Below are 14,007 nucleotides of genomic sequence, written 5' to 3'. Positions count from 1 at the left end.
TCAAGGTATAAGAAAACAAATCTAAGAAAAACATCGGAGAAAGTTCCAACCGTACCATTTCGCGCACACGCATAAAAAACTGAGTGGACGCCCTATTCCTGGAAGTCGATGGTGGCGCTGGCCTGGATGATGTGGTTGTCGTTCTTGGTGGTGTTGAACTTAACCTTGCTACGGGAGTAGGCGTGGCCGAGACCAAGACCAGCCTGTGCGGTCTCACCAGTCTGCAGGCCTTCAGGAGCTTATCGGCGTGGAGGCGGACACCACGGAGGAAGTCGGCGGCGACCTCAGAGGTCTCGCCAGTCTCGCAATCGACACCAGTGAAAGAAGACTTGATGCTGCTGGCGAGGTTCTTCTCGGCGACGGCCAGGACGACCTTGCTCTTCTTGCCGCTGGTCTTGGGGAGGTTGAGCTCGAGGATCGACTTGAGGTTGTCGGACATGACACCCTCAGAGATCATGTTGATCTCGCTGAGCGCTTCCTTACCAGTGCTGTTCCGCTGGGTTAGCCGACTTGTAGTTCTCCGCCAACGCACTTGCCGCGTGCTCAATGGCATGCAGCGGTGCGCATTGATCCTTGGAGCGTCTCTTACTGGAAGGGGGTGAAGTTGAGGAGCTTGATCATCTTGCCGAAGCGCGACAGGTCGTTGATGGCCTCCTGGGTCTCCTTAGAGCGAAGACCAATGCTGTCAGCCTGGTGCTCGACCTGGAAGACACCATAGCCCATAGGGGCTTCGTAAAGCACGTAATTGACGCTCGCCATTGTGATTGTGACGGACTTCGCGCTGTGGGTGGTGGATTGGCGAATTCGTTGTGTTCCGATCTCGACCTGTGGACTTGGAGGCGCCGACGATGTCGATTTTTCTGAATTTTCCCCCACTGGTTGGGAAGTTTTTTCCTGGAGCTCCAAAAGCTGCACACGACGCACGGTCCATGCTGCAATTGGCGAACTGCCCCCACCGAGTCACGTGCTGATCAAGCCATACTTCAAGCCACTGGAGCAAGCCACTTGTTTCTCCAGTTGCTGACTCATCTCAACCTGCAGACACAATGACCACAGACTAGGCTTCACTTAGTCGTTCGTCTGCTGCGTACGGTAGGCCCGCAAGTTAAGTGCAGGCCATCATGAATTGCCCACGGCACCGCAATAACTTATGTTACCACGCTGGAATTGAACTCACACCCCCCAAATCTATCGTCATCTGAAAGAAGATTCAAACCTTTCTTTTTCTTGAGGAGGAAACTATGTGAACCTCCCAACTCGCACTGCTGTCGAGAATGCAGCTTCAAACCGGCTCGATGGCAGTGGCCGAATGCTTCCTAGGACATGAATTATCTACCGTAGACAGGTAGTCCACAACATCGATGACCCACTTGCCTGACTTCTTACCGTCGCTCGCAATCCCAATCTGTCTTTTCCGTGACGATGCTGCTGGTTGCGGTCGCACACGAGCATCCCTCCATTCAGGAGACGGCCACGATCAGTCTCCAACCGTCACTTGGAGGTTACTGGCGGCGTCCCCAAAATCCGGTTCAATCGGAGACTTAAAAAAATGTTGAGGAATATGTACGGATGTTATGATCTGAATAATCCGAGCGTTTTCCGTTGCCAATGAGGCTGTTGGCAGTCTTCCCATGATTTAAGTTTCGTGAGATCTTCGCAATCAGTGCTTGAGGACATCAGTGGATGCTTATGGCCAGTTTTGTTCACTTGCCCTCCAAATGAAAGACTTTTCTGGAACCACAACCAACTGAAGTAGCGAATACATAATCTTTCATTTCAGCATATTTTCTGACAACAATGCCACATGCTCGTCGACACGTGCAACTACCCGCTTTGCGATGCCTCTCTCCCGCGCTCTGGAAGTTAGCAGAGAGCTGGAAGCAGAGCTGTAGCCTATCAATACAACGACGAGCACGAAGAAACTTTTTGAAATCCTAGATATGGTTCTTGACAAGATAGTCTGCCAAGCTGGCCATGCAACTTTCTTGCCATGAAGTCTGCTCACAACCGTAAGTCACACCGCAAATGTGAAGGATATTGAGTACGTCCCCGAGGTAGATATCTACTACTTCTTCCGAAATCGGCTTCATACAGTCTCATTGGCAGGCTGAGTCTTTAACTTACGGGCACATCATTGAATCGCACTGGCATGAAACACGCCCATAGTCTGTGTAGTCGGGTTTTTTGTCTGTTTACTTCGCCTCAGAGGTTGCCTCCAAGAAGCGCCATTGTATGTGCCAAGTTTCTTGAACTCTCGATCCGAAGGCTCACCAGAAGGCTTCCAGACGATCTATATTGTAGTTCATTCCGCTGCAGGCTGGGTCATGCCACAGAAAGCTGGGTGCCTGTACAGGAACTATGTCCCCCGACACTTGGGCGTGATTTGGTAAATGGACCATAACTCATCCGCATGGTATAACTTGGGAGAAGAATATCCGAGAACATGTACGTGCATTCGAATCTTTAGGGCACGCATTGCGTGCAGAGTTAACTTTGCATCATTGTAATTCCTCACGGCAGGTTCGCGGATGATGCCTTCTCCGTTTATGAGGATATGGATACGAGTCGAGAAAAATAGACGAGAAAGTTATTAAGACCTGAATGTTCGAATGCCAAGAATCAAATCTCAAAGAAGCCTACGGCTAGGGGGATATGAATACTGAACCAGCACGCCGCCGGCCATGCCAAGGTGCGGTCGCTTGATTCGACATTGGACAACCGTAGCTGGGCCACAAACGAAATAACATGATCCCTCGCCTGCCAGCCGCTGTGTAATATTTCAACTTCCGAGGATATGTTGGAGGGACGGGACGGCTTTAATTCAATCGCGTATCATTATCACCATAATCGGCCGTGGTTCAAGAACCGCAGAATGGGCGGACGGCGCCGATCGGCGCCAATCATGCCGTCATCGCTTCCCACACCCGCCCCATAGCAGCAGGCGCCAAGTTGCCCTGAGTGCTCACAAACATGGCTCAAAACTGATGCAGTGTGCCCAATTTGCCTTGTGAATTGGAACTGCGAGGCAGCTCCCAGGGAAAAGTATGCTCTGTCGCCACTGACATGGCCAGTGAAGCAGCTGGCAGTGGACTCTCATGTCCAATCCCCGACCGCATAAATCCCAAGCACATTTGGCCGGCACGTCTGATTGCCCGTTTCCCCGCCTTAGAAAAATCGCAAATCCCATCCAAAAAGAGCATTGTCTCTCGCCACCACGACCTGATACAGCAGCAATTGGGACAGCTCACTGGAGCTTGCGATGATCGCTGCTCTTCCCGAGAGCTCTGAAGCGTCCATTGTCCAATGGAAGCCCAGACGGGTAATGGATGGCGGAGATCTTGCGACGATATAGCATCCTCAGGCTTGTTGTGAAGAAAATTGCACAGATTCGAGAGACCTCACTCGATGGCCGAAGGAGAGTTTTTTCCGGAGGCGTCGTGAAGAAAACCATGGTACTCCTGTGCGTGATGGAGACTGCCGATCGAGAAGTGCTCTGAAGCCTGCAGCCCCAGGACAGGACGCCACATCCTGCATTCTCCCCCTCATGCCAGCCTTCTGGCGGCTTCCACCGCCAGGAATCGCTGGCAGGAGGAAACAGAGAGCGTGGTCCCAGCACATCTGGGGCCGTAAGAGCCCTGAAGCACCCAGGGTGCTCTGCTCCCCGCTTTGTAACGGACGGAACTTTCGCCACCACGAACCTCCTGGAATTTTGCCTTGAGTCTGACTGACCGTCTCGACCTGGTCGTTTCGATACATTCACGGCAGTGTGGCGAGTCCCTCAACTACCGCATCGGGAAAGCGACGAGATGCAGTAGATGCTGCCATTGGTTCACCGTTGACGTTCCAGTGAAGCCTCATATCCCCCGGTGACTGGCAAGGGGTCTCGCGTGGGTGTGGCTGAAGTTACAGAACTAGATCGACTGGTGAACTATGTCAGCGCGTGGCTTCCTAAGTTGAAAGGGCATATAAGGGGATAGGGGAGGAAATTCGAGCCCAACAGCATAGAGGAAGCAGCTGTGAAATTGAGAGGGGCGAGGCGTCGGGACGGGTGCAAGCCATCTCAGCGACCGATGTCAAGCATGCCGACATGTCGTCGATGAGAGGACATCGAGTCTCTTTATCCTGTTCAGCCTCTCCTCGCCCAGGGACGAAAGCACCCCCCCTTGGCCAGGCTGTGGCTCGCCGGGAACCAAGATCACGGCCCACCTGCGGGCGGCACCCCCCCTATCTTTAGGTCCGTCCCGAAAGTCTGGACGCGCCGGGGGTCCCAGAGCTCCAATGAGTGGCTTTGGACTGGTCAAGATAGACAGTGACGTTGCTTCCTTGGCTGCCGCTCGAAACCGTACCCCCTCCCTGCAGACACACCCCTCCTGTGGGCTCTGTGGCGAGTACCTGCCTGCGGCTGAAGCCGCTGGAGAAGAGAAGGCTCTCCTCTCGAGAGCTCCCTCCACAAAGAAGGAAAGCGTAAATCAGACAGTCGTGTTGACGGCGCCCATTGGGTTCAGCCACGGCTGTTCTGTGGCCCCCTTTTCTCCCATCGTCTCGATCCGACATGTGGCGAGGTGCGTGAGCCACACCAGGCGCGAGGATCGTCGTCTGCTGTGGCGAAGACTACGTCGCCATCTGTCATGGCGCTATGATACGCCAATGTAACTGACGGGGCCCCTGAAGAGCTGAAAATAGTGACTTCACGACCTCTATTGGCTCGTTCCCCTGGAAGTTACGCGTGGCTGTGCCTCTCCGGGCCCGAGGATGATCATGAACGGTGAGGCTCCGACTCGCCGCTACTGGTCTAGTGCCCAGTACGACCGACAACAGTCGCGCATGTGTCACGTAAGGCCATGTCAGTTGGAGGTTCTGGACCTCGGAGAGCGTGATGATCGTCTTCTCGCGTAGCGGCCAGCACGAAGCGAACGGCCTGTGATCTCGGCTCCCTGGCCGTCCTCTCATCTTGTGACCATATCTCATGATGCGACGGTGATATGTTGGTGCTGTGCGGGATGACGCCTGTGTGAGGGTGATCGGCAGTCGTATATCCGCATCTGGACGACACTGGACGTTGCGCCAGCATAAGCCACCGTAGTCAGTCCAGTCAAGCCACAATGAACCCCTCCCTTCTTGTGCTTGTGGCCCCCCCCAAACACCTCCGCATTGTGGCGAGTGTCTCCCACAAGAAGGCCGAAGTACCGGTACAAATGTCGGCTCTGTGGCTTATTTCTACGTGCCCACGACCGGCCAAGTTCAGGGCTGCATATCTGCACACGCCATCCTTGAAGACCTTCCTGAACCAGTGCGACATAGTGTGCGATCGGTGCGCTGGTACCCCCAGTTAGCCCTTAAACACTGGCATAAGGCCATCAAGGGCCCAAGAGCCCCGCGCCGAGGCTAGGAGGATCGTTCGTGTTCGAGGCGTGGCTGTTATCCGTCTTCTCGGGGTCGTAATCGGCCCCGTCCTTGGCTCCCATTAATGGATGATACTCACAGGCCACCGCATTGCGAATGTGAGACACGGCATGGAATTACTGGCTAGTATTCAAAGTTTGTGCTCGCCCTACGCATAGTCAGCCTGCTACACACTGCGCGACCTGTGAACCAAAGCAACTGCGTTCATGTAGCTTGAGACACAGGGGGCAACGCCATTGCGACGACAGGCGCACTGATTCTGTGACGGACGAGATACTCAACAGAGGAACACTGTGGTTCTGCGTCACCGCGAAGATCCGGCAATCTCGGCCGGTCTCTTTACGAAGCAGCAAGCGATGATCACCGACTTCATGTTTAGGGCGATCGGGAGGCCGCCCAAGTCGTGATTGCTAGACAAGTCTCGAATTGTGCATAGGGATCGTCGTTCCCTCTTGTGCGCGAACAGTGAATTTGACGGCAGCATGCAGACAATCGACCTACCTGGTGATCTACACAGGTGCCTGATTGACGTTGGAATTTTGCTCTCCATGTCATCAGCCACACTTGCTGGTCAAAAATGTGGCGCCAATCATCTTCGGCTGAAAGGGAGCCATCGTCCGCATCTTTGAGCCACATATGTGGCTTGCGCGTCCCCACGGGGGTCGAGATCCCAAGACCAGTGCTTCGTACCATTGCTAGAGCCGAATACATGGCCGAAAGTACCTCTTGATTTCAGGGGAATTGCTCCAATCTTCAAATCCTACAGCGAGCTAGCTGGTAGCGCTGTTGGCCAGACGCGCAAGCACTCGCCACAGCTAGTGTGGCTTAGCCGCCCCCACCATGACAACCAGTCACTGACATCAACAATCCCTCGGCGCAAGCATGCTCACTCCCCTTGCCTCCCCAAGCTCGCCGGCTGCATCTTGTCGCCAAGGTCCGGTCATCCCGTAAACCATCCCATTGCAATCCTCCCTCAGCCCACAGAAAACTGATTTAGCCAGTGCGCTTCACAGAAAGCCAAACAAAAGACGGACCGCAGAGGAAGTTAGCATGGAGACAAGCACCCGAGGGCCTCCCCCCCCCCTCCCCTTAGACCCAGGCCTTCTTCGTAGCGTGGCAAGTGAGACAAAGACGTTGCGCGCGCCACATTTGAATCTAGAATGCAACCTGACAACGGTACCTACCCTTCCCTAGCTGTACCTAGCCGCCCCCTAGCTAGCCCTCCGAGGCTCCGAATCTCCTCCCCCAAAACTGCACCCCCCCTCTCTACCCTACCCGCCGAGCCGGTCTCACGGAAACGTCCTCCACACGCAGAAACACAGCATCCAACACCACCCCCCGGCCTAGCCCCCCCGAAAAACGACGGCCTAGACGACGAAATGACTGAGGTAAATTTCTGCCCGCGACGTTGCAAGTGCGAACCCAGCCTAACGGACTCTACAAGGGGGGTTGCGCCGATTTCGCGTGCCGTTGAAGCGAAGAGGGGGGTTGAAGGAGATGTTGATGCCGGATTTATCTGTAAGGCCAGGACATATCTCCTGCGGGAGCGAATCACGATCGTGAAGCACCCTGGCAACAGTGCGTCCCACGCGAGATTAGCCATGGGAGGAAGCGGCCAAATCTCTCTCGCTTTATTGTACACTCCATCTAACCTTCGTCGAGGAATGCGCCACGAACCAGACATACCCCCGCCCCCTCCCACACTGCATTTCGAGGTAAGGTATCTAAGTAGAAGATGCCCCGTGCTGGTGCGGAGGAAAAGACGCCATCACGGACCACGTAGCAGTGGCCCGGACCGTTTGATGCACGTAGTCACAGATTGCTGGGGAGGCGCACCTTTTTCGACTCAATAAACCTCATTTTGTTCTCTCGCGCTCTTTCTGGGTATACTGCCGCTAATCCCAAAGATACAAACGTGAAAATGTACCGGACAACCAGTTGGCCACACCCCCGCCGCGTCTGCCCGTGAGTCTCTGCCCAGTTTCCCATCATGTTCAGCGAGAAATCGAATATCGGATTGCTTCGTAATACAAAAGGAACGAAAACATGAAATAATTGTGTTCAAAAATCGGAATCAAGAAATGCAAAAGGCTCGTGACAACAAGGGATATGACGGCCGCCGGACCGCCTGATGTTGCCCAGCAGCTCAGCAAAGTTAGCATCAGATGTCCGTCCATGACTTCCAGGTCTCTGCCAGGTCCTCTCATCTCATCCATCGCCTTTTGCTCACGCTCTGATAAGCTGACATCCGTGCTTATCCATCCATGATCAAGGTGGAAAAAGAAAGCCGCAGTATGGTTGTCCGTCTAGTGTATCGACTCCGAGGAAAAAAGTCCCGTAGGACGCTTAGAAAAGAAGAATAAATGCCCCTAGCGGGACTTGGTATCTTGGGAAAAGAAGAATGAAATGGGGAGCAACGCCGTTATCAATCGTGTCCCACCGACCTATGTGCAAGTAGGTATTACGTGTATCTGCAGCCGGGAAAGTCCACATGGCGGTATAAGGAGCGGGGCATGAACGAGGTCCGTTGCGGACCTCGCGCTGTGCTTAATTTGCTGTAGGTAGAAAGGGAAAGCCTCGCTTATCGTATTGCATCAGAATGATAGTCGAAGTTCATATCCGCCCTGAGGTGGGGTTGACGAGGCTGCTGTATCGTTGTCGTTCTGGTCGACAGCCATTTCCCATTCACGCTTAACCTGGACAGCAGCCTCTGGGCCAATTTCGACAACCTCCAGGGTCATGTCTTGGCCCTCTTTGAGTTCCTGGATCACATCGTCATCGATTTCAACCTCGAGTCCTTGTTGCAGGACGTGGATTGTTCGTAGGACTCTCGAGGGTTGCAGGTTCCATTTTGAGGCTACTCGGAAATTGAAATCTTTGAGCGTGCGTTGGCCGAGGTAAATGGCCTTGTGAAGTTCGCGTCGTTCAGTGCCGGTAGGTTTCTTCTGCGCGACGTAGAAGCAAGCGACGGGCTTGGTGACGCGTTCCGGCGGCGGTCTGTAAGAAGGATCGACACCGAGAGCCTCGATCCAGCCCGCTCAGGCCACCTGTGTCGTCTGTCTTTAGCGACCCTTGTTGGCTGGTGCTGTCCTGGGCGAGACCCCGCTGCCCCGTGCCCTCGCTGTCGAAGCCCGACCACTGTCGGTTGGGTACCGCCGAAGCTTGAGATGCGAGTGAGAGGGAACTTGGCGAGGGCGAGACCATCGATGAGCCCGCAACGGAGCTGCGTCCGCTACGCATCTGCCACTGAGCGCTATCTCTCGATTCCACCTTGGTGAGATCAGCAGAATCTTGAGGTAGCGAGACGGGGTGCGCATCCGGGTCATCGAGGTCCTCGCCGCGAAGATAGAGGACACTGACAGGTCGAGTGCTGGTGAACATATCCTGTAGCGACTGTAGTTTAAAGTGGAGTTCCTCTTCAACGGGAGGACGTCCTCCACCGCCACCTGCCGAACTCGCCGAAGACATGGACCAGGTTCGCTTATGCTTTTGGACTTTACCGGGCCTTTCTGATCCTGTGGACTTGATGTGTACTGCCGAAGACCGCTTTCGCTTTCCAAAGTCCTTCAATCCGCTCTCTGCTTGAGCGATTTGCTGCTTCAGCTTGTCGATAGTCTTCTTGACATGAGCCACGTCGTTGGAAAGCTTGCGCTCGGCACCATGGTCTCGGAACAGTTTGACCTTGCAGAAGCATATCTCAGGTGTCGCATCGGCTGCAGGTTGTGCAGAGTCGGCGGGTAATAGGTCGGTCTTGGCGCAGAGTCTCACGGGTATGCCTTTAACGCCCTTGGAGTGGCTAAAGTCGGTCGACAGGAAGTTGAATCGAACGGCAATATTGCATTCAGGCCCGCCATTCGCTCCGGGTGTCCATATGACCGAGAAGCCGTCGAATGAGGAGGTATCCAGCTCGGTGCGGGTTCGCCTGTCATCGCCTTCGTGTGCAGCATCTTTTGTCTCGACATACTCAACGGCCTGCAATTTCCCTCCACGCTGATGAGCTTCGTTCGTGCCCCTCCCCTCTTTCCACAAGCTCCAACAAACGCCGGGTTTCAGTCGTTGTTGCTCGTCTTCGAAAGAAATGCGCACAAATGTCCGATATCTCGTGCCGGGAAGAAGAGGAAGCGCCGCATTGGTATCAACGATAGAGAGTGAATAGGCCTGGCCTTTGTTGAGATACGTTACTGGAATCTCGTCTGCGTGTTTGATCATGGCGGTCGGAGCGTTCAGAGTCGCGTGGAACCGAAACTTCTCTGCCGAGGCCGGCAGAGGGACGGCCATTGACATGCCGGTAAATTGTCGCTGTTGCTGATGCTGCTGGGGCTGGAAACCGACCAACGGAGACCCATGGTGTAATGTACCGTCCAAGGAAACCATACGTTCGTCTGACGGATCCGAATCCATTGGCGAGCCGTCATGGTCCATCGTCTCGTAGCCGGTGTCCTGATGCACAAACGTCGACGGCGCAAAGGATTGTTGCTGAGGCGGAGGAGCCTGGATGAAGGGGTTGAAATGGTGAAACTGGTGAGGCTGCAAGGCCTGAAAGCCCGCCATCTCCATCATGGTAGAGGATGGGGGCATGGATGCACCCTCGGACGTCGGCATTGACAGCGGTGTTCCCAGGCCCATACCGAGACCCATGGTAGGCGTGTGCAGGTCTCCGGCCTGGGGATGATAGATGGTGTTGGTACCGCCGGGGGTAGGGGTGTAGTATCCGGGCGGCGCATTGGCGAAGCTGGAGAAGGAGAACGAGTTAGGATCTAACAGGGATGGCGTGAACCGCCAGGGCTCATGCTGTGCTCTCGGTGTGGGATCTTGGTCACGGAAAGCTTCATGGTGGGCACTATTGCTGCATTAGAAAGTGGTCAAGATCAACAAAGAGGGCGCGGTGCCCCTGAGCATCAGGGCGTCGTGGGCAGGTACCTCTCAAGCGCCGGGGCGGCAACAGCGGTATTGTCAGTGGTTGTTGTATGGGCGGGTTGGGCTTGCGCAGACGATGCGCCGACCGCAGCTTCGGGAAACTGCTGTCTGAAATTGGCCAGAAACTCGTCCCCAGGCTTCTGGGTGCTCGTCCTGGTAGAAAGCGCAAAGTGTCAGTAAAGTTGATTGCGGGAACGAGTAGGAATATTGCCTTGCGCGAGATGCAGCAAGTCGCGTGCGCCCGCGCATGCGTGGGTGATGCGATGCGATGCATTTTACGTGGGTGGCACTGGCAGCGCGAAGGGTCCTTGTACCTTTGGCGAAACATCAGGGCGAGTGGCTGTGCTGTCCGGTGACAGCGATTTCGGTTTCGATCGCAAAATTAGAGTCCAAGAATGGGCCTTGCGGGAGCCTATTCGATTTCCCTCGCCTGTCCAGATTCTGTGGGCGAGAAAATGGGAGCTGAGAGAAAGCCGCCGTGCGTGTGTTGCGGTAGCCTGCGACGCCTAAGTTCTGGCTGGGCTTCTTTCTTTCTTGAAGGAGCGTAGCTCGAGTGTGGGGGGAGGGGGGTTAGGCTGGTGATGCTCAATAAGGTATGAGAGGGCGTGTCGCGGTGAGCAAACGAATGGACGAGACGTCGGAGTGCGACGAGTACGATGCGCAGTACGGTCGAAGAGTGGCTGTCAAAGTGACAGGAGATTGTCCGCGAGGGCAGAAGATGTGGGGAGTGAAAGAGTAAGAAGAGACAGGTATGTAGAGCGGGAAGAGGCTGTTGGCGAGGGGTGGCTCGGGTGGGAGCGTGTATTATTATGAAGAAGGACAGAGAGGATGGTGTGGGACCTCTGGCTCTGGCGCTGCCTCTTGTGGTGGAGAAGACCGGGTTGGCGTACTTGTCGTGCTCTCCGGGGGGTGGGCGCTTCTCTCGGGGGGTTCGGGGTCAGATTAGTGGAAGATGAAGACCCAAGTGAACAGAAAATGGCGGCCGAGGGCCTGTGCTTCGTCTGGGCTTGAGGGGAGATGTATACGGTCTGCCCTGATGATAATTCAGAGACTGAGAGAGCAAGACGGACGAGACGGCGTTGTCGTGTATCTGACGAGACAGAAAGGCAATCGGCAGCTGGCCAGATTGGTGGTCGAGGGTTGAAGGATGGCTGCGGTAATGTACCCCGCGAGGCAGGCTGGCAGGTCGGATCGGCGGTTCGTCCTGTTGTGCCGTCGTTCTGTCTTTCACGTTGTCGAATAGGTATTTGCCCGTCGCAGGAGGCCTTCGCCAAGCAAGTACTCGTCGTTGGGTCTGTACTTTGGACCCAGGTTCTTCGCGTCCTTGTACCTCTACTGAGAAGGCTACTTGGGGCTGTACTGTCGACGTTGAAAGAGGAGGGTCTAGGTGGCATCGATTCCCGACGAAGAAAGGATGAGCGGACAGAGAAGGGACGGTGGAGCCTGGAAGGGGAAAAGGGCACAAATGGAAGCCCACTTGTACTTGTACCTTGGACCCCGGGGGGTCACAACGATTCGGGTCGGGCTTGCCCACTTGTAGAGCATCCCCTGTGCCGACTGAGAAGAGCCTAACCAAACCGCTCCCCCCCCCCCCCGCCATTTTCCCAATCACGCACCGAGGTATCTGCTTAATTGCCAACCTACCTTACCTAGGCACCTGCCCGTCCATCACTTGTTTGCTGCCTGGCCGAACAAGTAAGGGCAGACGCGACCGACGAAGTGCAGGCAGGAGGAAGCCTTGAGGCAAGTGAGCGGGGGTAGGAACTCCCATACAGTCAGGCAGGGACCCCTTCCTGCATAGACCCCCCTCCCCACCCCTCATGAGCTGACCTGAACAGCAGAGCGCGCTGGGCAAGCCACCCCACCAGCCCCTTGCAATCCAACCACGGAAATTGTTAGTACAGTACCCTCGCCACAAAATGAGCTGCAAGAACCCCCCCTTCTCGGGGGCGCGGTGTTTACACTCACACCGTGGGCGTGAAGCAGCAAGGCCCCAGGATGCTGAATTGGCAAGTCGATGGACTTTAGCACAAGCTGCACTGTCTGCGATGCTTGCTGCCCACCAACCCACTGTTCCACCACGGGGCTCAAGACTCGGTAGGTCGGTCCACTGGTTCACCAAAGCCCTTCAGTCTGTCGTCGCGCCTTTGTGCCTGTCTGGTCCAGACTGTCGTCGGCGGTCTCCCCAATCTTACCAAGACGTCGTACACGTCAGGTCTCGAGCCCCCCCATGCGCGGTGCGGCACGGCAACAGACGGATCAATGATGGCAAATCAACCGACACACTCGAGGCCCTCGTCGTCTGAGGCGGTAAACCAACACAACAGGGCCTGCAGTCGATGGAGCTGGACGCGGAGATGGAGATCAAAGGGAAGACGACGAGAAGCAGGCTACCCCTCGCCAGCGCGCTGTCGAGACCTCGCGCGACCCCCATTCCTGTCCCATTGAGCCGGGTATTCCACATGTTCGAACAGGCCCCATCCTGACACTGAGCACACGAACGTTCACCTCTCCATCGGGACTTGGGTTCGTCATCGGCTATCAAAGACGGAGAGATGCACCACAGCCCCTGTGGAGGCTAGCACTTGTCTTCTGGCCCGACTCGTGGCTTTCGGCAATGACAGCAAAGGACGCTTTGCTTTTTTTTCCCATTCCAACTACACAAAGTGATGTTGTCTTTTGGCCTTTCGGACTTTACCCCGAGGCAGGGACTCTTGATCTGGCGTGCGACAGATGTCTCTTCCCTCGCTGCCACGACCCTTACTCCCCGAGGTGCCTCGATGTTCAATCGCCCTGTCCTGGCCGCTCTTCTGCAGTTTCCCAACATGGCAGGACCCCAAGCACCCGTTTCGGAAGCCAACAACTGGATACGGACGAGCCCACAACATGGCCAAACAGCATTGCACATGGTGACCACAATGAGGACGAACTAAATTCAGGGACGTTGATCATCACCAGCCTCCTACGCAGGGCGGCCATGCCCGTGTGGCTGTGCACAGGTTCTTGATGGCAAACTTCAAATGCCCAACCCCACGACAGGAGAGGGTAATGCGCCATATTTTACTGCTGGTCTATCAAACGACGATATCCTTACCTCGCACTTTTGTCGCATCTGCGACCTAACGCCCTGGCTGCTAGAGTTGTGAATGGATCACGACTTTCCACCAGGTATCCATCTCATTGGGATTAGCCACCAGCTGGCTTGGTGTCGAGGTTAAATGTACCATTTGCATGCTATTACCCGCGAGAATCACGATCAGACGAGGAAGATCAATGTGTGTTTGAGGAACATGATGCCCGTGCCCAGAGCCTGCCGCACCAGCTCGGCCACAGGCTTCCGGCGGTAAGCCCAAGCTACCAGTCGACTGCTTCCACACGAAATTGGTGGAGGAAATGAAGGGGCAGCTGTCGAGGCACGCCAGCCTTGAATTCCCTCTAGCTCACGCGCCGTTTCGCCGGCTTTGCTCCTCTTCAATCTCCCAGCGCTAGTCGTCTCGATGCACGTGGCGTTGGAGCTGTTGGCGTGATTCTGCCTTTCGCTGACCTGCCTGTGGAATCGTGTGCTCTGGAACGACCCTTCTATTCGGCTGGCGGCTTGTCGTTCGCTCGAGTAGTGGCTTAGCGACAACTTGCCAAGGAACGGGGGGCGAACCACCCTAGGGCACCCCGAGATCACCAGTGTGTTGG

At 55.4% G+C, this 14,007-nt stretch overlaps 3 protein-coding genes across 3 annotated transcripts in view; 1 reads left to right on the top strand and 2 right to left on the bottom strand.

Annotated features, from left to right (window-relative positions):
• The window catches only part of VDBG_03268 (SIK1), a gene marked incomplete at both ends in the record, with an annotated part of 1,752 nt that extends 993 nt beyond the window's left edge, over nucleotides 1-759 (bottom strand). Inside the window, 2 exons of the mRNA XM_003007083.1 lie at nucleotides 18-488; nucleotides 590-759. Of these exons, the coding sequence (XP_003007129.1) occupies nucleotides 18-488; nucleotides 590-759 (641 nt within the window). The remainder of the gene's footprint in view (nucleotides 1-17; nucleotides 489-589) is intronic.
• Nucleotides 760-4,278: 3,519 nt separating this feature from the next.
• On the top strand, nucleotides 4,279-5,333 carry VDBG_03267 (predicted protein; the record flags this gene model as incomplete). The annotated part of the gene is made up of 2 exons (XM_003007082.1): nucleotides 4,279-4,562; nucleotides 5,069-5,333. The coding sequence occupies 2 exons, from the start codon at nucleotides 4,279-4,281 to the stop codon at nucleotides 5,331-5,333; spliced, it is 549 nt and encodes a 182-aa protein (XP_003007128.1).
• A 2,373-nt stretch (nucleotides 5,334-7,706) lies between these two features.
• Nucleotides 7,707-10,041, bottom strand: VDBG_03266 (conserved hypothetical protein; the record flags this gene model as incomplete). The annotated part of the gene is made up of 1 exon (XM_003007081.1): nucleotides 7,707-10,041. The coding sequence occupies one exon, from the start codon at nucleotides 10,039-10,041 to the stop codon at nucleotides 8,329-8,331; it is 1,713 nt and encodes a 570-aa protein (XP_003007127.1).
• Nucleotides 10,042-14,007: the final 3,966 nt, after the last annotated feature.

This window comes from Verticillium alfalfae, genomic scaffold (assembly GCF_000150825.1).
Source record: "Verticillium alfalfae VaMs.102 supercont1.3 genomic scaffold, whole genome shotgun sequence".
NCBI classification, from domain to species: domain Eukaryota; kingdom Fungi; phylum Ascomycota; class Sordariomycetes; order Glomerellales; family Plectosphaerellaceae; genus Verticillium; species Verticillium alfalfae.
This window is presented reverse-complemented; position numbering and strand designations above follow the sequence as displayed.